The sequence below is a fragment of the Somniosus microcephalus genome, chromosome 4 (genome assembly GCF_052327205.1).
Source record: "Somniosus microcephalus isolate GS21.2 chromosome 4, FLI_Smic_1.0, whole genome shotgun sequence".
Taxonomy (NCBI): Eukaryota; Metazoa; Chordata; class Chondrichthyes; order Squaliformes; family Somniosidae; genus Somniosus; species Somniosus microcephalus.
Window position 1 is genome coordinate 171441837 of NC_140990.1, and position 26418 is coordinate 171468254.

The following is a 26418-nucleotide window of genomic DNA, read 5'->3' on the forward strand; positions in this document are numbered from 1 at the left end:
CAGGGCAGTGTCCTCGGCCCAACCATCTTCAGCTGCTTCATCAATGACCTTCCCACCATCATAAGGTCAGAAGTGGGGATGTTCGCTGACAATTTGCAGTGTTCAGTTCCGTTCGCAACTCCTCAGATAATGAAGCAGTCCATGCCCGCATGCAGCAAGACCTGGACAATATTCAGGCTTGGGCTGATAAATGGCAAGTAACATCCACACTACACAAGTGCCAGGCAATAACTATCTCAAACAAGCAAGCGTCTAACCACCACCCCATGACATTCAACAGCATTACCATCGCCAAATCCCCCACCAACATCCACATCCTGGGGGTCAACATTGACCAGAAACTTAACTGGACCAGCCACATAAATACTGTGGCAACAAGAGCAGGTCAGAGGATGGGTATTTTGTGGCAAGTGTCTCACCTCCTTACTCCCCAAAGCCTTTCCACCATCTACAAGGCACAAACCAGGAGTGTGATGGAATACTCTCCACTTGCCTGGGTGAGTGCAGCTCCAACAACACTCGAGACATCCAGGACAAAGCAGTCCACTTGATTGGCACCTCATCCACAAGCTTAAACATTCACTCCCTCCACCACCGTACCATGGCTGCAATGTGTACCATCTACAGAGGCAATGCAGCAACTCGCCAAGGCTTCTTCAACAGCACTTCCCAAATCCACGACCTCTACCACCTAGAAGGACAAGGACAGCAGGCGCATGGGAACACCATCACATGCAAGTTCTCCTCCAAGTCACACATCATCCTGACTTGGAAATATATCACCGATCCTTCATCGTTGCTGGTTCAAAATCCTGGAACTTCCTCCCCAACTGCACTGTGGGAGTACCTTCACCACACGGACTGCAATGGTTCAAGGCAGCAAATCACCACCACCTTCGAGGGCAATTAGGGATGGGCCTTGCCAGCGACACCCACATCTCATGAATGAATAAAAGAAACATGGAGTAGCTGAGGCAAATAGCATAGATGCATTTAAGGGGAAGCTAGATAAGCACATGAGGGAGAAAAGAATAGAAGGGTATGCTGATAGGGTTAGATGATGTAGGGGAGAAGGAGGCTTGTGTGGAGCATAAACACCTGCATCGACACACGGATGGATGCACACACAGACTGAAGTTTGCAAGATGCTGCCGTCATATCACCCAACAGGTCTACTGAAGGAATTATGCTGCAGGGTCTAAAACAGAATTCTGAAGATACTAATAAATTAGTATAAATTATTAGTATCAATAGCAGCTCGTGTTCATCAGTTAAAACCAAGATATGCAAACTAGCACATCCACAACTCCAGTCACTTCCTATCCTCTTCGCAGTGGGAAAGCAGAGAATAGAACTGAGAAATGTGCCCATGGAGGGGGAACGAGGGCTACGACTGATGGACCAGGTTACCGGAGCTCCATCTGTTCCTGCATGTGTACAATTTCTCTCTATTTATCCCATCAACAGTTAATTATTTTTGGATTTTTCAATATCAGTTTTAAGGAAACTAAAGGATTGATTAGAACCCTGGATTAGTTACCTGCTAAAGGAGCTTAATTTGGTTAAAGGAACAGTTCAACTGTATTAACTGTATGACTGACTGTTCAAGGGAGCATGTGCCCATGATCTTACTAAAAAGAGAGAGTGGTTAGGAAGGACCTATTTCCCTTAGCAGAGAGGTTAATAACCAGGGAGCATAGATTTAAAGTAATTGGTAGAAGGATTCGAGGGGAGTTGAGGATAATTTTTTTCCCCCCCCACAGAGGGTGGTGGGGGTCTGGAACTCACTGCCTGAAAGGGTGGTGGAGGCAGAAACCCTCATCACATTTAAGAAGTATTTGGATATGCATTTGAATTGCTGTAACCTACAAGGCTATGGATCAAGAGCGGGAAAGTGGGATGAGGCTGGATTGCTGTTTTTCGGCTGGCACAAACACGGTTGGCCAAATAGCCTCCGTCTGTGCCGTAAATTTCTATGATTCTATGCTGGGTTAACCATATTCAAAAAGTCTTGCACAGCAGACTGTCTAGAAGGTTAAAGATAAGACAGCTGCAAGGCCTTGAAAGTCTGCGAGAAGCAGTTGTAAACAACAGATGCTGTAGCATCAGTTTGAGAGACCACGGAAGAGAGAGAATGCAAAGATACTGGAAAGCATGTTTTTGCCAACAAGGGTATAAAACCAGCCTTTTCAGTAAGATCGAGGACACAGTTCTCGAGACCGACCAGACCAATCCACAAGACAGACCAGAAGAACGCCACACAGGATTTCTAATGATTATTAACCGCTCAGTCTCCCGAAGAAGAATTGGCTATTTGGAGTTGAACTATACTTCTGACTTAAAGGCTGTAGGATTCTCCATCTGTAAACCGGTTGTGTTTTAATGTTAATAAAACCATTATTTTGGAAAAGTTTAAAGTCTTGGTTAATCTCACTTCTGATTACCCTAAACAGCTAAGAGAGTTAAAACAAAAACCGAATAGTCACTTTGCATATGTTTTACAAGCACAACCCACCTGGTGCAGAATACTCATGGGTGCACTGGCTCTGATGATACAGCGGCAGAGACACATAACGTCAAATCAGCCAGGAGTGGATTTATGGCCTGGTGCCACCGTGCATGGAGTTAGCCTTGTAGTTTGGAGGACAGCTTTTACCGGTAACTGTTACGCCCTTGTGCGAGAAAGAATAAAGCTGGCATTTAACACACAAGACAACTGGCCCAGGATCGGGATTCATGTTGTAGCCCTTTTGTGTACACAATTAATGGCAATCAAGGTACATTCCGGCATACTGAACCACAGCATCTCTGCTGACGCAATGCTTTCTATCTCAAGGGACTTAATTAAGTGCTTTAGTTAAATAAACTGCAAAAGAAAAACCTAGCGCATTCTTACTATTGAATGCCTGATACTTAATACCCTGAAATAGGCACACGTAATGTTAGAAAGAGCACTGCATGGATGCTGAGCTTTCAAAAGACAAACTACACTATTGTCACACACGGTAGTGTGGCATCATGGGCTGTTGACACAAGGTGGCTAATGGCTTCCCCAGTGGAGCTCACTTAATGGCTGCTCGCGATAATTGCAAAACATCCTACTTAGCTGTGCGGTTCAATAAACACTGCTTCAGTGGGCAGGGCACTGTGCTCCAATATAAAACGAAAGGACTTGTATTTCTACAGCGCCTTTCACAACTTCAGGACGTCCCAAAGTGCTTTACAGCCAATGAAGTACTTTAGAAGTAGAGTGAAGTAAAGCACTCCTTTAATACTGCACTGGAGTGCCAGCCTGGATTCGGTGCGAAGGTCTCTGGGGCAGGGCTTGAACCAACAACCTTCTGTCTCAGAGGCAAGAGAGCTACCAACTGAGCCACGCCTGACAGGATAACTAGTAACCAAAACCCACCATGCCGAGTCAGCGGCAATGCCTTGCCAATTCAAATTATGAATGGCTCCAATAAAATAGCAGACAGAGACATATTGTAAGGATGTGTGAACTGTCCACACACAGCATAATTATGAGGCCTGTTTCCCACTTTATAAAACTTGTTGGAAATTTTGTGATGTTAAGAAATAAAATGCAAAAAGAAATTGATGGGGAATAACAGATTCTGCCCATAATGTTGCAGCAAATGGGGGACTAGCTGAGTGATTAAACCACCCGATTACTCCACCCCATCCTCCAATTGTTTAGTACAGATCAGGTGGGACTCCTTCAACCCCTCTTCAATTTTGCCACGTGCAAATGATAGATGGATTTGGCTGTTAGTCCCTCAACCAGCCATTCTTCAAGTATGGGCCTGGACAATAAATATCAACAGGTTATTCAACGGTGAAGGACATCACAGAAGAACCCACTCCTGTCCTCACCTGACACACTCAAGAACACTAACAGCAGGGTCACTGCACAGCATTCAGGATAGGAACTGGACTAAATTCATCCACCCAGGCCAGGGATATGGACATTTACTGCAGTGCCTTTACTGCCCCCTCAGAGAAGATCCACTACCTCAAAACAAACCTGGATTCAAACCCAAATCAAATGCTCAACTGTCTGACCAATAGTTGCTCAAAATCCAACATCTTGCATTTATATAGCACCTTTAACGTAGTAAAACATTCCAAAGCACTTCACAGGAGTGTTATCAGACAAAATTTGACACGGAGCCACATCAGGAGATATTAGGGCAGACTTGGCCAAAGAGGTAGGTTTTAAGAAGCGTCTTAAAAAGGAGAGAAGTAGAGAAGCAGCGGGGTTTAAGGAGGCAATTGCAGAACTTGGGGCCAAGACAGCTGAAGGCATGGCCACCAATGGTGGAGCGGAGGAAATCGGGATGCACAGGAGGCCAGAATTGGAGAAGCGTGAAGATCTCGTAGGACTGGAGGAGGTTACAGAGATAGGAAGGGGCGAGGCCACAGAAGGATTTGAACACTAGGATGAGAATTTTAATTTTGAAGCATTGCTGGACCGGGAGCCAATGTAGGTCGGCGAGCACAGTAGGGGGGGGGGGGGGGGGGGGGGTGATGGGTGAACCGGACTTCTTACCTTTGCCAGTTACTGTGATGGTCAGCCTCGTTCTGCGCGTGTTTATATATCAAGGCTGGAATAGCAAGTTGGTGCCTTGATATAGATCATTTTTTTCCCCTATTGTTTCATAATTCATGGAATTCTAACAGCATATTCTAAATTGCAGGCACCTTCTTTTGAAATTTTGTCTCAGTACAGGCATTCCAAACCCACATTACATAACAATAGATGGTGAATGTTCACAGCATAAACATTCTAAACTGACACCACACGATAGACAAAGGGAATGTTCACAATGCAAACATTCTAGACATGCACCACACATCATCATAGAATCATACAGCACAGAAGGGACCATTAAGCCCATCGTGCTTGTGCCGGCTCTTTAAAAGAGCTAGCAATTAGTTTCACTCCCCTGCTCTTTTCCCCATTGCTCTGCAAATGTTTTCCTTTTCACGTATTTATCCAATTCCCTTTTGAAAGTTACTATTGAATCTGTTTCCACCACCCTTTCAGGCAGTACATTCCAGATCATCACAACTCACTGCAACAAAAAAAAAATCTCCACTCCCCGCTGGTTCTTTTGTCAATTACCTTAAATCTGTGTCCTCTGGTTGCCAACCCTCCTGCCAGTGGAAACAGTTTCTCCTTATTTATTCTACCAAAATAATTTTGAACACCCCTATTAAATCTCCCCTTAACCTTCAAGGAGAACAATCCCAGCTGCTCGAGTCTCTCCACATAACAACATCCCTCATCCTATCCTGGTACATTCTATTAAATCTCTGCACCCTCTTCAGGACTTGACATACTTCTTAAAAGTGTGGTGCACAAAATTGGACACAATACTCCAGCTGAGGCTAAACCAGTGATCGATAAAGTAGGCTGAATGAATGGTAACAGTGTGATGAAAATCGAAAGCATACCTAGATAGATATTTTTTTTTAATTTACCACAACTAGAGTTAAATTAAGTCCCATCATGTTTTCCCAAATCCCAAAATGGCTGATGCTCTCCCAATAAGCTGGAGCCTAAGCAGCAGCAGGCCGTTCTTTTATCCAACGACTGAGTCAGGCCAATGGTTGAAGTGCAAACTTGCGTATAGCCAGAGACACAGCATCAGAATATGTTATGTAAACAACTGGGGTCAGCTGTGCCCACAAAATATTGTGTTAGGAGTACCTAAGCCACATTGTTGCAGCAGAGTAAAGGAACTTCAAGTTATGCATCTAAACATGCTCTACATATATATATCTAATCAGAGAGAACTTAATGGCAGTAACAGATGCTCCAAATGCAAAGTGTGCTATTCCCCAATACTAACATTCCTCACCTTGATTGAATATTACATAGAATCTACAGCACAAAAACAGGCCATTCAGCCCAACTGGTCTATGCGCCACACGAGCCTCCTCCCAACCCGTGTCGTCTAATCCCATCAGTATATTCTTCTATTCCTTTCTCCCTCGCTTATCTAGCTTCCCCTTAAATCCATCTTCCCCTTAAATCCATCTATGCTATTCACCTCAACTACTTCTTGTGGTAGTGAGTTCCACATTCTAACCACGCTCTGGATAAAGAAGTTTCTTCTGAATTCTCTATTGATGAGCATAAATTTAAGTTAGAAGCATAGAATGGTTACAGCACAGAAGGAGGCCATTCGGCCTATCGAGCCTATGCCGACTCTCTTCAAAAAGAAAACCCAATTGAGAAAGAATATGTTCTGATTGCAATGTAGGATATATTACACTTGTGCCAATCGTAACTTCCTTGTTGTCAAATGCAAGTCGCACCACATGGCTTTCACTATATCTTCCAGACATAATACACTCCACAGTATGCTGCAGAATGTAGAGCATCAACTACTTGCATTAAGAAAGACTTCAGACAATCTTATGTCTCAACCATGTGTTAGCCATGGCTCAGTGATCGCACTCTTGCCCGAGTCAGAAGGTTATGGGTTCAAGCCTTATTCCAGAGACTTGAGCATATAAATCCAGGCCGACACGGAGGAAGTGTTGCACTGTCAGAGATGCCATCTTTTGGATGAGACGTTAAACAGAGGTCCCGTCTACCCGCTCAGGTGGATGTAAAAGATCCCATGGCACTATTCGAAGAGGAGAAGGAGTTCTCCGCGGTGTCCTTGCCAATATTTGTTCCTATACCAATACCCAAGAACAGATTATCTGGTCATTAGCACATTGCTGCTTGTGGGACCTTGCGGTGCGCAAATTGGCTGCTGCGTTTCCTACATTACAACAGTGACTACACTTCAAAAGTAATTCATTGGCTGTAAAGCATTTTGGGACGTCCCGAGGTCGTGAAAGACGATATATAAATGAAAGTCTTTCCTTCAACCCCACAATTCAGATGCAGGAAGTGGGACTAATTTCCCCAAACCTTGGAACCTGACTAATGCATTAAAAATGGTCTATTTCAATGCCAGGCTAAATATGCAACTTCTGCAATACCCAACTACCTCTATAAACTGGTTAAGGTGGACCAGAGGTGGTGATTAGTGCAGGGGCTACTCAGCTATTTGGTAAAAGTGTATTGCATACGCATTAAGATCCACTGAGCCAGACACTCAATCAGCTGTACCCGATCTTATAAAAAAAATCCCCACCAACAGAATTTTCAGGATAAAATCGAAGAGGTGAAATCAACATCAGTAAGTAATAGAACACTCCTGGTGAACCAGTGAACACAGAACTTCACAAAGTGAACTTTCCTGCCTGCTGTTTGAGTACAGAGATTACAACACATGTATCAAGTTACTTCCAACTAACATTATACATCTGATAACTTACTTGGGAGTAAGCAAGGGAGCAATGCTAATTGACAACCCTGACACTGCAAAACTCCCAGAGCTTCCACTGGATCCCTGCCACCTTTTCATCATCATTAAGAGGACGCTGCAATTTAACACAAGAATGCACAGTAAGCTAACTTGCTCCTGCAGCCCTCACTCCAGTTAATGCAGATGGAAACCAGAGCCGCTGGGTTTGAAGAGAAGATGCTAATAAAACAATCCATCTAGAAAAGTAACTTTTTTCAAAATGACTTAAAAAAACCATAAATGGGATCAATTTAAAATGGTTTTAAAAATTCAAAATAAGCCTAATCTCTGCTGTCACACATGTGCAAAATGTTGGTCAATCTTCAGAGACACACAATGATAAATCTGCACTATTAGTTATAAGCCTTTATTTTATAAAGGACGAAATGATCCGCTTAGGGCTTATCAACATTAAAAAATACATTCAGTTACAGGTTGTGAACACAGGACGCAGAGCGCTAATCGTTGACTGTTGCACGTGAACAGACTCAGACCTGATATTTATCAGTGACAATTGCTCATTTTGTTATTTAGAAATTGTCCCGTTTTGATAAATACTCTTTAGAAAATACACACGTCTTTAAATGGGAATGCTTTTGCTCAGCGCGAGTGCCAGCTGCAACACTCTCCTTCCCCCACCCCTCCCCGTCCCAACCATTGACAGCTCTGCAGCTTACAGACGGCGGGTGGGTATTAAGATTCCAGTGTGCAGGTCAAGCATATCAAAATAAATCCAATTCATTTCAGGGCACATATATTATTCAGTTGAGCATGCGATGCACTTGTTTCCACAGTAGGACTCGCACTTTTTCGCCAAAACAAACTCTTTCAGTAATCTGCTCTCCCTCAGGGTTTCGAAGACATAGAAACTGACACCATACAAGTTGCAACATTAAAGTAACATTGGAAAGTGTTACTAAATGCGCGGTCACGCTGGAGACCGTGCGCTCCCCTCCCACACTCATCTCTCCCAACCCAACGCCGCTTCCCACATTTCTTCCCCCCCGGGGTTTATATCGTCCCCCCCCTTACCGTGTATTTCCAGCGCGCTGAATGTGCTTCCACCCTCACGGTCAGAGTTCAACTTGCTTCTCTACTTCCTGGCCACTTTTAAAGGGGCAGCGATCATTTAGTGGCCGCCGACGCTGAAGCGTGGCCGCGCCCACCGTTAAAGGGATCCTCCGCAAGCAGTACGTGAACGCCCACTCTGCTCAACACTTCAAAGACAGGCATGAATAAACTGCCTAAAAAGCAAAAAATTGTAAAACACACAGCGTGCCCACGCTAGAAATCTGAAACAGAAAATGCAAGCAACACTCAGGTCAATCAGCATCTGTGGAGAGCAGACAAATTAACCTTTCAGGTGTGGGTCCTTGGTCAGAACATCACCTGCCAACAGCATTGGAGGATCCATTTTAAAATGTTTCATCTGACTCGGTATTCCTGAGGGTAATGTACAAATTCAATCTGGCCACCTCCATTTAAAACCATGCAAGGTTTGAAGACAACCTGTCCCCTGACCAGAGAAGTTAGGGCATTCTCTTTAATTACTCCACATTAACAATGGCCCAGAGAAGAGGTTCTCAAACTGGGGACGGGCACAATAAAATTAGGGGAGGGAGGGAATGGGGTGATGAGGATAGGCTAGGATAATAGCAAAGCACCAAAGTTCACCCACTTCCCACCGACATGAATAGCACCTGGGCTTTGTCCCTCATATTCCAAGATTGCTGGTGCATAGTTCCAAAGCATCATTGACAAATGTGCTCAGCTACCTCAGTGCTCCTAGCTACTGCACACTATATAACTGACACAAGCATGATGTTTGGTGTTTGATAACTGAAGGAAGAGTGTTTTTTGAAGTCTAAAGTTGAGGATGTTGATCCCTTGTAAGGAACAAAAAGTGAGCAACAGAGAAATAGGAAACATGATCCTTTCTACTCGGATTTGGGATTCACATTTACTGGTTCTGGCAAAGATACTCAAGCGCAATGTGTTGTTTGTGTTGACATTCTTGTTCTGGATAGCAAACTAAATTGCCACTTGGAGACCAAACATCCTGCCCTCATTAACCAGCAGATGGCCACCCCACCCCAAACAATAGCTCTCAACTGAAAGGGCAGTTGATGGTATTTGAAGAACGTATGCCAAAGCACTTGAAGTACCCTGGGACGTCTCATACTATTGGTCAAAGTTTTCGACTGCCAGCAGCAATTGAAGTGGCATCAACAGGATGGAGAACAAAATCTGCTGACCAACTAAGTCTCATCCCACTCTGACAACACGGCTCACTGCAGAATTGCTGATATGGCAGGAGACATCAAAGGAGCAGCTAGCCGAAGCAGTAAGGAAAAGTCCTTTCTTCACACTACAAATCAACATGAGTATTGACCTTGCCAATGCAGCATAAATGATCATTTTTGTTCGATACCGGAGATCAGACATTTTATTTTCTCGTTGCCCTTCTGTCCCAACGAGAATTACTGCCGCGGAGTTTTTCAATATTTGACACCAATATGTGACAAGTTTTAAAAAACTAAGTGGAATCGTTGATTGTACTGATAGGTCAAGTCATGACTGGCACCGGACTTGAGTGTTGCACCATGCGGCGTATGGTGCCACGGTTGTATACACAGGGAGGCGCTAGCTGCAAAAATCAACACCAGACTGACTGCTGCCACAACGGTGAACCTTCTAATAGATCGACCACTGAACTCACCTTTTTGCTGTGAAGAGAAAGGATTGTAGCACCAGCAACTTGTCTTATGCTAAGTTTGATAACTGTCTCATGGTAAAGTTTTATCATGGGAGTAGTTGCAGAGCAACTGAATCACTTCAGCATCACTACCTCGATGCTTCCAGGATTTATTAGACTAATTTGTCTAACATATACAAGGACAAGCTCAATGAACTTAAACCTTTCTTTGCAGTGTAATAACTTTTAACATTTTCATTATTTTCTGAAAAACTCTATATAGCAGCTGCTTGGTACAGGACAACACGACACTGCTCCAGACATTGTTTTCTGTTACACACTGAAATGTCAGTCCCAGAAGTTAAAAGATGTGATTCTGGAGAAATTCTTAAACTTGCACAAAATTCAGAAAATATTTTCCCAAAAGAAAAATAAACTTGTATTTATATAGTGCCTTTCATGACACCCCTTTTGAAGTATAGTCACTGCTGCAAACAGCATGCAATAATGATCAGATAATCTATTTTAATGAAGTTGGTTGAGGAATAAATATTGGCCAGGACACTGAGGTGAACTCCTTTGCTCTCTGAAAGTACCATGGGATCATTTATATCCACCCGAGGGGGACAGACTGAACCTGTTTAACACATCATTTGAAAAATGGCACCTGCGACAGTACAGCACTTCCTCTATACTGTACTGGGAGTGTCAGGCGCGAGACGTACCACTGAACCAAGGTGGACACCCAAAAGAGGCAAATTAATTGCAAGATCTTATCTGGGTTCGAAACCAATTCTCAGGCCTTTGTAGCAAAGCACCAATATCTGCCACGAGTCCAAAAGAGAATTTGATAGACGGTGCTGGTAAGACTGCTTTGAAAATTGTGCCTCTTGATCAGCTCTGGCTGGCAATTCAAAGAGCTCTGCAAATTGACCAAAGAGCTGTTAAAATACTTGATCACAGCCTCAACAGATGCAAGGCATTTTTCTTCACTTGCATCAAAAACAAGTATGGAAGTCAGCAGTGCATAAACTGATTTGTGGTTGAAACTCTCCAAAATCAGATTCCACAAAATGGGTGTTCGCAACAAGCTCATCCTGCTCAGAGACAAAGGTGAGTCATCAAGTACTCTAATGGTCAAGTTCATTCAGTAGTGGTACTGTGCTTTATGTGACAATGTTAGCCTAGAAAATAATATGTTCTATGCAAAAATACTTTTAGAAAGCAAGGTTATGAATCTCCAAATGTGTGTAGGTGGGTTTGGGAAACCAGCAAAAACATTTGGGAGTCTCTGGCCAAGAGTATAGGAGAATGCAACATAGTCTATCAGTTAAACTAACTAGCTTTTTAAATGGTCCAATTTTGTGATTTTTTTCCTAAAGGCACTCTTGCTGGCGAGTGGGTCCAGAGCTGATGGATAGCACTCTAGCATCACAGCCATTCCTCATTTCCATACCAAGTCCAGGAGTATTGAAGCAGATTATACTATTCCCAATGACATCAGTGAGAAAGCCACAAGTTTTTTTTTCCCCCCATGGCTGCATAGAATTGCCAGTGGTGCACCTTGCATTCAAAGCGCCACTATAATCACTCATCTGTGAAAACAACCATTTATTTCTTCCAGTTTTAAATTACCCGTTGCTTTATTCCCTCAAAAGAATGCCTACCCTAGGGGTTTAATGTGATTTGTTATGACAAACCAGGAAACCCTTAAAAGCTACAGCAATTTAGTGATGCCACTCTCCTTTCCCAATTCCAACCAAAAGGACAGGGCAACAGTTAAAATAAAGCATTAGATATTTCTGGGCAGTGCATTGGAATAGTAATTACCATACAGACCAGAAATTAATCTATAAACTTGCTGGCCAAATCAGCTGCCATCAAATTCAAATAAAACAATTTATTAATGTCAAAAGGGCACTATGTGCACCGTTCCAACAAAAACCAGTATGTCTCTGCAATTCCATAAATCAAATGGCAGGCTGGTAATGTTGGCAAATCTTCTCATCCCCCATCCACCCAGATGCATTATCTTTGGATCTATATGCACTTAACATAATTAGGAGTAGGCCATATGGCCCTTTTGAGCCTGCTCCGCCATTCAAGATCATGGCCAATCTTCAACCTCAACTCCACTTTCCTGCCCGATCCCCATATCCCTCGATTCCCCTAGTCCAAAATCTATCTCAGCCTTCAATATAGTCAACTCAGCAGCCACCGACATTGGGGTAAAGAATTCCAAAGATACACAACACTAAGTGAAGAAATTCCTCATCTGTCTTAAATGGCTAACCCCTTATCCTGAGACAATGCCCCCTAGATCTAGCCTCTCCAGCCAGGGGAAACAACCTCTTCATCTACCCTGTCAATCCCCCTCAGAAACTTGAGTTTCAATGAGATCACCTCATTCTTCTAAACTTGAGAGTATAAGCCCATTCTACACAATCTCTCCTTATAGGACAACCCTCATCCCAGAAATCAATTTAGTGAACCTGCATTGCACCACCTCTAAAGGCAAGTATATCCTTCCTCATGAGACCAAAATTGTGCACACTTGCCCCAAACTCAACTATCCCACAAACCAGAAAAATCTGGGTTAATGGAACACGGTCCCAAGAGCAGAAACGATACCACACAATGTTTGCAAGTGAAACCAGTTCTGCCATATTCAACTTCATTACGGTGTCAGAAGCAGCACTCTTGAATCAGAAGACAGTAGTCAAACCCCACGTTCCCTCCTTCAGATGAGACGTTAAATCAAGCTGAACTTAAGACCCCATGGCACTAAGCGAAGAGCAGGAAGTTCTCATTGTCCTGGCCAATATTTATCCCTCAAATCAACACCCAACAGTTTAGCTGGTCAATTCTCTCACTTGCTGTTTGTGGGATTTTGCTCAGTGTAAAGTTGCTGCTGCTTTAACCTAAAGTGAATTGACTACACTTCAAATGTAGTTCATTGAGTTTAAGGTGCAATGGATTGTCCTGAGGACATAAAAAGAACTTGCATTTATATTGTGCCTTTTAAAGAGGGGTGAAAGGTTCCCACTTCAAATCAGTGCCATAGCACTTTGCTAAAGATAACTTTCAGTAGGTTACCGTTGGGCCAGTAATTCCGGTCCCAACGTGTGAGTACGGACGGGGTACTCACACGTGGGCCCGTTGGAAGTGCTGGATTTCAGCATGCAGTGCATGCGTGGAAACTGGCATTTCCTCCAAGGGGTTCAGAGGTCCAACGCGTGTGCGCAGGACTCTGCGCACACACGTTGAACTTCCTTCTTTGACAGGTTTGCCCATGTGTAAGGGCCTGAACTTTTTAGACAGAGACATAAGGACTTGATTCTTTAAGGTAAGTGGTCTATTCTTTAACTTTTTCCCCACAGCTTTATTGTTTTTAAGGACTTTACAGTAAGATAAGTTTATTTTTAGACCCGATTTCTTAATTTCAAAAATTTGATTAATTGTTTAAAATAGTTTAAAGTTATTTATAGTTTATTTAATTATTGGGATGTTTTTTAAAAAAAATTTTAGTCGTCTTTTGTGCGCCCGTACTTTGAGTTTGACAGTTCTATCAAACTCATGAAGTTTCCCCTCCCCTGATTGGCTGCCCAGTGCTCACCTGATCCCAGCCAGCACATCGCACTAACTACGCCGCTGGATCAGGCAAGCACAGCGCACCGACATCTGAACCGGGCCAGTGACAGGAATTCCAAGCCGGCCCAGGCTTCAGATGTCAGCGCGCCGGGTGAGTGCACATCGGGGGCTTGCACACGCGGCAAGCCCCCGAACCCAATTTCTGGGCCATTCTATTTAACAAAAATGTTGGGAAACCCTTCATTCCTGAGATTTCATCTACAGCTGATCGGTGAAGTGGCAACAGGCATTGATTGAAACTAATGAAATGTGCTATAATTCTGAGAAGGGATAATCAAAGAGCTGCAGTTAAATTAACAATCTGCAATTCCTGTCAATGTAGGAAAGTATCTATTCTGGACCAGATTAGTCTGTCGTAGTAACAAGCAGCACAGGTTTATAGATCACAAAGCTTTGCCTCTCATACCAATAAGCACTGCAAATTTTCAACCCAGTTTAGACCATTTTGTTTTACTGGTAGATTATTTCTAGCTTCAAAAAAAAAAACTGTGCACTGGTGGTGCCTGAACACCCTGTACATCCTGGATGAGAGAACAGACACTGAACTTGATCAGTCGCCAAAAGAAATTTGGAGTGGCTGATCATTGTACTGTAGTTGAAACCACACTAATCGGAAGAAGCTTGCATTGTCAAAATTGTGTTGCAGTTTGAGGTTCCACAGGAAGGAAAACATTCAATTCCATCTCTTTTTACAAACTATTAAGTCAAGAATTCTGGAGACGGTCGCACCTTTATGCACCTTGTGCAGTATGAATGGAGGCCCCAACATGTTGTGCAACTTTGCAAGAATTTCTTTTGCCACAAATGTAAAGTCCAGAGGAGAACCAAATCATCGCAAAAACCAGACTTTTGATCTCCTGATCAGCTTCCTTGGTCATCTGGAGTTCAGTCCCACAAAACCCACCTCAATAAGACAAAGGACCAAGTCAAGTTCTGCACGTCAATTTTTATTAAGTGTTCATTAGTTGCTGTTTTACACTTTGTTGAAGGCTGCCACATCAACAGACTGCACGTAATCTTCAAATGCAGTTATAGCTTCTTCCAGAAAATCTGTGCCCACCTGAAAAGAAATATTCAATTAGAATATTCTAAGATGTAAACTGCAATGAGAGTTCACAATATCCATATATGCTTGGAAGTACTGTAATGCTTTACAAAGGTGCCTTTGGGATTCACAACACAAGCAATAGGGAAAAATATATTTGCATAAGCAACAGCAAAATTAGCATTATTCAGTGATGAGAGTAATTGTGATAAAAAGCTCATTCTTTACAATGAATTCAATCTAACCGATGGGAGATTATTTAACACCTTGAACGGTTTGTTGACCCCCCACCCACCACTGGTGTTCATTAAAGGAGACAGTTGAAGATTCATTTGGGATCCAGTTTCACACTTGGTGCAGCACCATCATACTGGAAAATACACACAGGCAAGTGGGCCAATCTACCAATTTGGAGGCAAGAGATTCAGGTTGACAAGGAAGCACCAATCCTCTACTCAGCATCAGTTTAGCAAGGAGCAGAAACTCATAACTGCAGGCACCATTATGTGTCTTCAAAGACCAGATACATCAAACTGGTATTTTACAAATCACAGAAACCTCAGTACAGATAGAGGCCATTTCGGCCCATCGAGCCCGCACCGACACATATCCCACCCGATCCCCGTAACCCCTGCACCGACATATCCCACCCGATCCCCGTAACCCCTACACCGACACATATCCCACCCGATCCCCGTAACCCCTACCCCAACACATATCCCACCCGATCCCCGTAACCCCTGCACCGACACATATCCCACCCGATCCCCGTAACCCCTGCACCGACACATATCCCACCCGATCCCCGTAACCCCTGCACCGACACATATCCCACCCGATCCCCGTAACCCCTACACCGACACATATCCCACCCGATCCCCGTAACCCCTACACATATCCCACCCGATCCCCGTAACCCCTACACCGACACATATCCCACCCGATCCCCGTAACCCCTACCCCGACACATATCCCACCCGATCCCCGTAACCCCTACACCGACACATATCCCACCCGATCCCCGTAACCCCTGCACCGACACATATCCCACCCGATCCCCGTAACCCCTGCACCGACACATATCCCACCCGATCCCCGTAACCCCTACACCGACACATATCCCACCCGATCCCCGTAACCCCTACACCGACACATATCCCACCCGATCCCCGTAACCCCTACACCGACACATATCCCACCCGATCCCCGTAACCCCTACACCGACACATATCCCACCCGATCCCCGTAACCCCTGCACCGACACATATCCCACCCGATCCCCGTAACCCCTGCACCGACACATATCCCACCCGATCCCCGTAACCCCTACACCGACACATATCCCACCCGATCCCCGTAACCCCTACACCGACACATATCCCACCCGATCCCCGTAACCCCACGTATTTAATCCCCCTAACACTAAGGGTCAATTTTTTTTTATCATAGCCAATCAACCTAACCCGCACATCTTTGGACTGTGGGAGGAAACCGGAGCACCCGGAGAAAACCCACGCAAACACGGGGAGAATGTGCAAACTCCACACAGACAGTCACCCGAGGCCGGATTCGAACCCGGGTCCCTGGCGCTGTGAGGCAACAGTGCTAACCACTATGCCACCGATATAATCAATTTTGAAATAAGTTCCCACTCCCAATTTGGCACCACCAATTTCTTCCCCAGACCTTGAGGGCACTGGGAAATCTCAAACCATTGAACCAGTACATGTAATTAACATATTACATGCGTATGACAATATGAAGAGGCTGCAGTCATCAGATTCAGCTTCTTGGACCTTATGGCAATGTTATCATTTGCACATCACCACATACATGTCCAACTCATCTTGATGTTCCAATCTTGCTTTGAGTAAATGTATGCACAAGAACAACCAAAAACAGGTGCTTCCATTTTGTATCATTCATTTTTATTGCCTCATGGAAAGCGAGCACGACATCCGTGATATAAACAGGTTCCGGGCGACAAATGAGTGATCTCAACAGTTGCAACAGCACTGTGGAATTTGATAAAAAGTGACTAGTTAATTCAAGTCACACACCGATTTCAACATCGATGTCTGACAGCCTCAAACACATTGCCCCTTACTTAACAGAACATAAGGAAGACTGAAGAGGCTTTGAGGGGGGAAAAAAAGACATTACATATGTAATACTTGAGAAAGCTGCCTCAAATCTTGGAATTGACCACTGACCTGGAGGTTGCCTATATATTATTTTATATTCAAACCCAACTAATTCAGCAGCAAATCAGAAATACTTGTACCTGCCATCTCCAAAAATTACACTGCAACAGACAGTTAACAGATGTGAAAGGGAAACATGGTCACTGAACAGTTTTCTCTCATTTATCCCCCTCCCCATTGCCTTGAAGCAGTCAAGGAACAGCCCAAAACTTAAATTACAGAAGCGTCTTGTTCTTAACTAGGCCACCTTCCCTCCTGCATGATTCGGGTTCAATATTCCAGGAGAGCAGTTAGAACAAAACTGTTCTATTTGAAACACTAAATATAGCATTTAGCCAAAGCTTGAAAATCCAGTAATGCCAAGGACAGTTGGGAAGCAGGTTTAAAGAATGCCCATCAAGACCTCTGCAAGAATCAGACTTGGCTACTCAATGAAATAATGGACACTTTGCTGAATGACTGAAATCAATCAGCTACCCAATCTGTTCTGCAATATCAGTTTAGCACTCCAAAAGAGTTCTCATTTGCCAACAATTCATGAAGTATTAAAATGCAGGAAAGCAAGCTTTAAAAAAAATTCATGCAAACACTATTTTTTAGTAGACGTTCAAGTATTAGCAGTAGCCAAAAGTTTTAATGAAACTGCATTTACTTTAGGTAAAGAAATAGTAGCACCTAGTTGAAATTTGTTCACTAACCAGTGACTGAAACCACATTCTTACCTTGTCATCTTCAACCACACACTGAATCTGTAGTTTCCTGATGCCATAGCCCACTGGAATCAGTTTGGCTGTAATGAAATAGACAAGTTTAAGAAAAACAATATTCAATAAAAACCCTCCAATAATCTCAGATTTAGTCCAACAGCAGAGAAGCCAGCTCTCAAAAGCAATACCACAAATGCATGAAGATTAGCACTGTCAGTTTACTTTGTAATCCCATCTCCAGCAATGAAAAAATGTAGGAAATTTGAACAATCTAGCAGTAAACAAAGCATGCCTTCTTTCAGGTTTATGGATTGTCTTAACAACTACATTCCCATATGCAACTATTTCCAGTTTAGGAATTTAAACAAAATGACAACCCTCAGCAGAAATACTGAAAGGTAGCCAGATTTCCAGCTTACATACAGCTTTGTCACTTACCCTGACATCAATAAACTGTACATGAGGCTGGAAGAATTCAGTTGTCCTGGATCATCTTCCAGGATATTACATAATATAAAATAGGATAGAAGTTGTATATGGTAATGAAAAATATGGAACCAAGCCCACTGTAATACATGGATATGGAGGTTAAAATCCAACCCAAAGACTTGATTTTGAAAGAAATCAGATATTAATCTACATGCAGCTAGAATCACCCTTGTGAAAATCTACCAAAATGGATACAAATGGTTTTATTTCACAACATATATACCCACACATGCCAAGATTTAGAAATGTCAACAATGAAATTTTACTGGGAACTAATTGCACATTATCAAAGCATGGTCAATGTCCCCAACCTTATGCAGACAGCTGCAACTTGCAATCAGAAAGGGACGTTCAGGTGCTGTCCAACACCCATAATGCAGGTCAAACAACCAGCTGGAAGCCAAATATACTTGGACTTGCCAAGACTGTCAGCCCAAAAGACCCACTAAAAGTGGATCTCCCTAAAAGTTGGCCCAGCAAGTCCTGAGCTTCAGGAATCAGCCAACACTCATGCAGGTCTTACATAATACAATAGAGACTGCTTCTATTTGTAATGTTACTGTGAAGTGCAAATTAAATGATACTCACAGGAACCCCAAACTAAGCCATCCATTATCACTGAACGTACACATTCTTCCAGTTTGGACATGTCGGTTTCATCATCCCATGGTTTCACATCCAGAAAAAGAGATGATTTAGCAATGAGTGTAGGCTCTAAAAGCAAAAATCACAAATTAAATGTGGTCATTCATTGCAAGGACGCACTTCCAAGTACACACCCGAGTGCAACAGTAGTTATTCATAGAAATTACAAAACAGAAACAGGCCATTTGGCCCAACTAGTCTATGCCAGTGTTTATGCTCCACATAAGCCTCCTCCCACCTTACTTCATCTAACCCTATATGCATATCCTTCTACACCTTTCTTTTTAAAGGCATCTTACGCTATTTACTTCAACTACACCATGCAGTTACTTCAGAATCTGAAGCTCAGATGTATTAACATTTTAGAATCCAAACTGCCATTTAAAATGCTTTAGATTAATGGAAGTGCAAATTGAGTTTGAATAGACCCAGGCATACAAAAGGCTAGAAGTACTGGCATACATATTGCAGTCAAACACTACTGTAATATGCAAGTTACATAGAAAAGCAGAATTTAATTTACATTACCAATGTCTACATGCACCAATAACAAACCTGTAAAAAAAAAACCAGCTCTCTAGTTTTGCCCAGCACATTAGAAACAGATCGGTTTTGTCAGATTAGATGAATTCACATCATTGATTCAGTCGAAAGATGGTGAATTGGAATCATCATTAAAACCAAGTTTTTCCATTTTACAGCTTAACAGTATAAATCCACGGAACAGTGCAGTTACTGGGCATCTTCAGTATAGCAGTATGACAACTTAAAAATTAAGATAATATTTATATCTACTATATCTCTATCTATATAAAGTGTACACATTAAAACCCACTTCTGCCACCAACACTTCACCTGCTTAAACACTCAAAACATCTGCATGGACAAAGTCAATATCCTAACTGTACTGTTGGATATTTTCAGTTCAAATAGACATTAACATGTCAAATGCCCCAAATGCTTACTGAAATCCTAGTGGGGAAATATCTAGTGTGACTGCAAGAAGGTTTTACACTCACTAAAATCTTTGTGACCACTGTGCTAAACTGTTAGTTGCAACTCATTGGGTTGAAGATCAGACAGCTAACAAAAGGGAAGAGTCCAACTTATAGCAATGTTTCCATAGCATTCAGATAATTCCAATTGTGGCATAGTGACTATACTCCACAGCAGGGCGTAACCAGATCTCTCTGGGGTTGAACTGGCACCCAGTGATGGAAGACTGGCACAGTATCGCCTCCATGGCACGCTCAGTAATCAATATCTGAATTAAACTGGCCAGCAGTCTACAGGACTGCTCACTGATCATCAAGGGACCTGGAGTGGCAGACTATCACAGGAAGCTGGGATTCCTCCCACTCTGCAGACCAATGGACTCGTTCATTCTGCTGTTTTAACTATTTAACTCCTGTATTACCCCAGACACTTGGGTATCCAAGTCTTGGCTGTTGCCAACCCATACAGCTATCTGAGCTTATGCAAGGTTTTCCTCTATGGGAGTTTAACTATGGATTTCTGATCAAAAAGATCTTAACACAACAGACAAATTATGTTAATCATATCTCTGCCACAGTATTGGCACAAAGCTGGTAATCTATACATTGAACACCAGTGGACACACAGGATGGGAGACCCCATACTGCAACCAGCTAGTGAGCCTTTTCAAAGTAGTCATCTTTAGCTTACAAAAATTAACTATTCTTGACTTGACCATTTTATACCAAATTGACAGTACGTACTCTTGGACTTTTTAGCTTCATATTGAGCTAGACGCTCTTCCTTGATCCTCTTAGCATCTGCAGTTTCCTGTAAGAGATAATAAAGTCAATTATGTTCATAGTGGAAATTCAACATACAAGGTAATATTTGACTGGTTTTGTCAGATACTATACAATATCATCATGAATTCAGCCGAAAGATGATGAATTAGAATCATCATGAAAACCAGTCTCAGACACTAGGAAATCAAACAAGCCATCAAGCCAATATTAAATTGGTAGGATTAACATGACAATCCATGCAAGAGATGATTTGTGTCTTCACCCAATAGGCGTATCTTCATGCTGCTGCCAATCCCAATGATCAGCCAGCCTCCATTATCCTGGAGACAGATCAGACAAATTCTGGATCTTCGACATGTACTCAATGTACCCAGCACTAAGCTCATGGTCTACAGAGCAGCAGTGATACCTGCCCTGCTGTATGCCTCAGAGACATGGGCCATGTACAGCAGGCACCTCAAAGCACTGGCGGTGTACCACCAACGCTGCCTCCGCAAGATCCTGCAGATCCATTGGCAGGATAGGCGCACCAACGTCAGTGGACGGGTCACACTGTCCGCATGCCCGATACAAGACTCCCAAAACAACGCTCTACTCGGAGCTCTGGCACAGCAAGAGAGCCCCAGGTGGGCAGAGGAAATGCTTCAAGGACACCCTCAAAGCCTCCTTGAAGAAGTGTAACATCCCCACCGACACCTGGGAATCCCTGGCCCAAGACCGCACAAAGTGGAGGAGAAGCATCCGGGAAGGCGCCAAACACCGAGTCTCTTCGCTGGGAGCAAGCGGAAGCCAAGCACAGGCAGCGCAAGTCAACCCAAGCACCCCACCCACCCGCCCCTTCAACCACCGTCTGCCCAACCTGTGACAGAGACTGTAGGTCCCGCATTGGACTAATCAGTCACCTGCAAACTCATTTTTAATGTGGAAGCAAGTCATCCTCAGTTCCGAGGGACTGCCTATAAGAAGAATAGCTCCAATTTGGTAAGTGATCCTACAAAAATGAAGTAAAATTTTGCAATGGCATTTTTGGAGTTACCAGTTGGAGATACTTAGTGTCTCCATCATACTCTTTACTCAGGGATTAATACATTTTAATAAGTACAGAATTTGAGGCTTAGGGTATAAAGTACAATAAAGGTGCGAATCCATCCAATTCTGGACTCTGAGCGATGTATTAACTTGAAAAGCACAGGAATACATAAAAACAGGATATCTAAAATATTCACAATATTACATATAGCAAACGTATCCTTGACATTTGTCTCAGATTTTCAAGCTGGGATGGATGCAGTCACATGATAGCACAGGTACCCATTGCACAGAACCCACCTCTTCATCATCAGATCCAAAGAGATCAATGTCATCATCGTCATCGTCTGCCACGGCTTTTGTTGGTGTTGTATCTGCTACGTTTTGTGGACCATATTTACCAAGGGGCTGTTTAACACCTGGAAGGCTGTCAGAGGTTAAAGGTCAGAACTGCAATAAAGAATTTGGTAGATGCCAGAATTGGGACTAACACATTCTGGTTTAGATTTACACCATAATCTAAATCGCCAGTTACTTAGCTTTTACAATCTCACCACATCCAGTCCCACCGCTTCCCCAACAAGTTAATGCAAGGCAGCATCTAACCCCACCTCGAAGTCTACAAAATTGAGAAAATTACTTCTGATAGATAATTATTGTGGGGGGGGGGGGGGGGGGGGGGAGATTTTCTAATATTTTCTATCAATCAACAGTTCAGAATTGGTTTGGAGCAGTGACTACATTGGCTGTAAAGCACTTTGGGATGTCCTGAGTTTGTGAAAGGCATTATATAAATGCAAGCCTTTATTTAAAAGGATAATTTGATTTCTAGCAGGATATCAAGTTAAAGAGACTTTAAAAGCAATAAGTTATCAGAATTGTCAAGACTATTTTTGGAAATTTACTTGAACAGATTCCAAGGCAAAAAATTTGCTGCCACTTTAATAAAATAGTGCACATTTCTGGTGTATTACAAGCACCCAACAAATTGAATAAAGTTAGTACAGGGAGACTTTGGACCAACAGTAGAACCACCACTTTCAACAGCAAGGCATTTGGAAAGAAACAATAGTATGCTGTAGAAAAATGGAGTACAAGTCCATGGTTTTGCAATGCAGAGTTCAGACCAGAGCACTGGGTAACCTTTTGATCATTGGGACCACTAATTTGCAGTGACTAGTAAGTTCTGTTCTTACTAAAGGATTCTAATGATATTTAACAGCCTTTTTAGGACCAAATTCCACTATTCCTTCCATTTTTCTGTGAAAACTGTATATATTTGGCTTTGGTCATATGCCAGAAGGGATGTGCACACATTGGGGATGGTTTAAGAGTAAAGCAAGCTCTACAAATACAGAACACAAACAGCTGCATTTGTATAGCACCTTTAACATAGTAAAACATCGCAAGGCACTTCACAGGAGCATTATCAAACAAAATTTGACATCAAGCCACATTAGGAGATATTAGGACAGGTGACCAAAAACTTGGTCTAAGTACAGTAGTACATTTTAAGGAGCATCTTAAAAGAGGAGGCCCAGAACGGTTTAGGGAGGCAATTCCAGAGCTTAGTGCACAGGCAACCAAAGGCACTGCCACCAGTGAAGGAATGATTAAGATCAGGGATGAACAAGAGGCCAGAATTGGAAGAGCACCGAGATCCCTGAGCATTGATGGGCTGGAGGAGGTTCCAGCGATAGGGTTGGGTAAGGCCATGGAGGAATTTGAAAACAAAGACGAGAATTTTAAAATCGAGACATAGCCAACGTAGATCAACAAGCACAGGGGTGGTGGGCGAACAGGACTCAGAGTCAGGATACAAGCAGCAGAGTTTTCCAAGAAATAAAAATAGAAAATGCTGGAAATACTCAGCAGGTCAGGCAGCATCTGTGAAGAGAGAAACAGAGTTAACGTTTCAGGTTGATGACCTTTCGTCAGAACTGGAAAAAGTTAAGAGATGTAACAGATTTTAAGCAAGTGCAGGGAAAAGGGCGAGGGAGGAAAGAACAAAATGGAAGGTCTATGATAGCAGGGAAGGCAGGAGTGATTAAATAATAAAAGGTATGACAGTGCAAAGCAAAAGGAGATGTCAATGGGACAAGTAAAGAAAAGCCAAGTCTAGAAGAGGTGTAAATGGGAATGGCAGAATTAGTTTTGTAGGAGTTCAAGTTTATGGAGGGTGGAAGACCTGCCAGGAGAGCACTGAAAAAAGTCAAGCCTAGAGGTAACAAAGGTATGGATGAGTATTTCAGCAGATGAGCTGAGACAGGAATGGACAGGCAATGTTGTGGAGGTGGCAGTAGGCAGTCTTGTAACTGAGCAGATATGTGGTTGAAAGCTCATCTCGGGGTTAAATTGGACACCATGGTTGCGAACAATCTGGTTTGCAAGATTTGATCAGGTTACAAACAATTGAAAGTCAGTAGATAATATCTACTCACACAAGTGAGATGACCAATAACTCAAGCAAATCAACATCAGCCTGAATATAAACAGTATACTTACATTCTATGAAACTTTTCTCTCAACCATAAAGTGTTTTTTTACTCTACAGAAATCTAATGGATCTCAAAACAGCACAGGTGGGTTCTTCCTCTTTTTAGATCAACTGAAGTGGCATCAACAACAAGCCTGAGTCACACAATGCCCATTAAAATAAGTCAGGTAACATTCAATAGTCTGCAGCCTGGCAGGGTAGGAGTGATAGGTCATGAAATAAATGTAATATGCATTCTCTAAAAAGTGCTGCCCAGCAACTATGAAACGTGGCTGGACAAGTAATGGGAGTTAAAAGAATCAAGGCCTTACAAGGTACACTGTCCCATAATGAGATTGAAGCATTCTGCTCTAACTAAAAACTCCCATTCCAGAATTTAGCCAAAAATCTAGGCTTGCACCAATGAGGAAATGATGAATTGTTTCAGCTGCTATCTTTTGGATGAACAGTTAATCTGGCCACACCTATCTCTTCGTATGAATGGTAAATATCCTTTTGCACTATTTGAAGAACAGTGTTCTCCTGGGTAATACACCTCTCTCAACATTCAACTCGGTCATCCATCTCATTGTGGCTTTCTTAGTAATCTTACGGTTAAAAATGCCTATATAACGGTCACTATTTGAAAGTTATTCGCAGTTAGGTGAAGTACTTTTGAGTCACAATAAAATGCCGTATAAAAACAACCTTTCTTGCATTTTCAAACAACATGTACACAGTTCATATCAAGCACAACATACCTAGTCTTTGTGCTTTCATAGGACCGGATGTGATTGTACCACCGAAGTGCATGGTAGAAAGCAGCTGAAGGTGGAGCACCAAGAGCTTCAAACACAGCGATGTCAGCTTGTGATGGAACATACCTTAAAACAAATTAAAAATAAATACTAAAAAAAAAACACGACAAAGGGGATCACAATCAACAGGCTCTACATACGCATTTAGTACAGCATTACAAATTAAATCATATACAAAGTTCGTTGCCGGGTGGGGAAGGAAAGACATGGGGGGGGAGGCAGAGAATATAGCATGAGAGGGGTGGAGGGGAGACAAGCCAGAGGGTCATGGGGACTGGGAGAGGAGAGAGGAAAAGCCATTGGGGGGAAGGGGAAGAGAGGAGAGAAAAAAATGGCTGGGGGGAGGGAGAGAAAAAAATGGCTGGGGGGAGGGGGAGGGAAAAATTGACGAGCACTGAACATCAAGAGTCTGTATTAGACCGGGGGGCCGGTGGAGAATAACGCTACTTGGTTTTATAAGCTTCTCACCACCCCATCGCCGAGCCTCGGCGTCTCCCTTTCATTCACCCCGACCAAGGCCCCCCGCAGACGATTCTCCCCGGTCCCCTCGCCCCAACCTTACCCACCCGTCGATGTAGCTCCTGTCCGCCAGGTAGTCATTGAGCAGCTTCAGGCCGGAGGCGGATTTCAAGTCTCCAAACCCCATGGTGGTGGTGTGGCGGGTTTCCGAGCGCAACCTCCGGACTCAGCGACAGCAGCAACACACGCGGCGGCCGTTAAAAGAGGCCGCAAGCGCCGCGCGCCGCCTTTATATGGCACGCCGGAAACGGCCGGGCTGACCGCGCCACCGGCCTCGGCCCTCGCGCCGCGCAGCAATAAAATTAAACTCCGCTTAAAAATAATGATCAATGCACGCTTTTTAATAACATTGTACCTTAAACAGCAAACCCATATAAATTTAAAATTAATATCGGCTGTACGAGATCGGCTCCGGGTTCGGGAACTGACGGAAATTACCGAAGCCTCATACGGTTTTTCCCGAACATAACGATTTTATTTTGAGCCGTTTTGATTTTTTTGTTTATAATTTGAAAGATAATTACTAGGATTTACGACGAGAGGGGGAGGAAAGTAAGATCGAAACGTGTAACATTTATGATTTTTGTCCCTGCGCCTCTTGCGTCGTTCCGGAGAGAGCCGGAAATTGCCGAACCGTTCTCGGAAGGAGCTGAGTCACCATATCGCCGTGCCGCTGTTCTGGTTGAGAAGGCCAAATAGCACTCAGGTAATGAGAGCGGTACTGGGACTGGTTTCTGCCTCTGATTGATTTCGGTAATTGGCGTTTCTGGCGGGCGAATTTCAGGCACTTTGATACAACGCGCCGTGTACCGCGACAAGTGCGCAGGGCTGCGGCTCGGGCTTTGCCCTTGACGGGAGACCCTGCCGGTGTCCCGGGTAAAAAAAAGAAAAATATCCGGGAGACTCTTCATTACCTGGGCAACTCGACAGCCCATGTTGGCACTGACCAAGAGCCCAAACAACCTCTTTGTGTGTGTGTATATATCTAT

General features: G+C 43.3%; 3 protein-coding genes across 9 annotated transcripts in view; 1 reads left to right on the forward strand and 2 right to left on the reverse strand.

Annotated features, from left to right (window-relative positions):
- The window catches only part of zdbf2 (zinc finger, DBF-type containing 2), a 33119-nt gene extending 24532 nt beyond the window's left edge, over positions 1-8587 (reverse strand). Inside the window, exons 1-2 of one of the 3 annotated variants that reach the window (XM_085985450.1) lie at positions 8403-8587; positions 2516-2672 (exon numbers count right to left, since the gene is read on the reverse strand). The gene's annotated coding sequence lies outside the window, so the exon portion shown is untranslated. The remainder of the gene's footprint in view (positions 1-2515; positions 2673-8402) is intronic. The other 2 variants (XM_085985452.1, XM_085985451.1) reach the window with 2 other exon arrangements.
- A 6060-nt stretch (positions 8588-14647) lies between these two features.
- Positions 14648-25668, reverse strand: eef1b2 (eukaryotic translation elongation factor 1 beta 2). The gene is made up of 7 exons (XM_085985458.1): positions 25477-25668; positions 24854-24976; positions 21917-22043; positions 20546-20612; positions 18750-18875; positions 17688-17755; positions 14648-14776 (listed from the first exon to the last, which is right to left on the reverse strand). Exons 1-7 carry the CDS (start codon positions 25554-25556, stop codon positions 14690-14692), a joined length of 678 nt encoding a protein of 225 aa, XP_085841584.1. The 5' UTR covers positions 25557-25668; the 3' UTR covers positions 14648-14689.
- Positions 25669-26029: 361 nt separating this feature from the next.
- The window catches only part of ndufs1 (NADH:ubiquinone oxidoreductase core subunit S1), a 59147-nt gene continuing 58758 nt past the window's right edge, over positions 26030-26418 (forward strand). For 2 of the 5 annotated variants that reach the window (XM_085985454.1, XM_085985455.1), the window contains exon 1: positions 26047-26135. The gene's annotated coding sequence lies outside the window, so the exon portion shown is untranslated. Of the gene's footprint in view, positions 26136-26157; positions 26183-26294; positions 26401-26418 lie in introns of those variants that run through there. The other 3 variants (XM_085985453.1, XM_085985456.1, XM_085985457.1) reach the window with 3 other exon arrangements.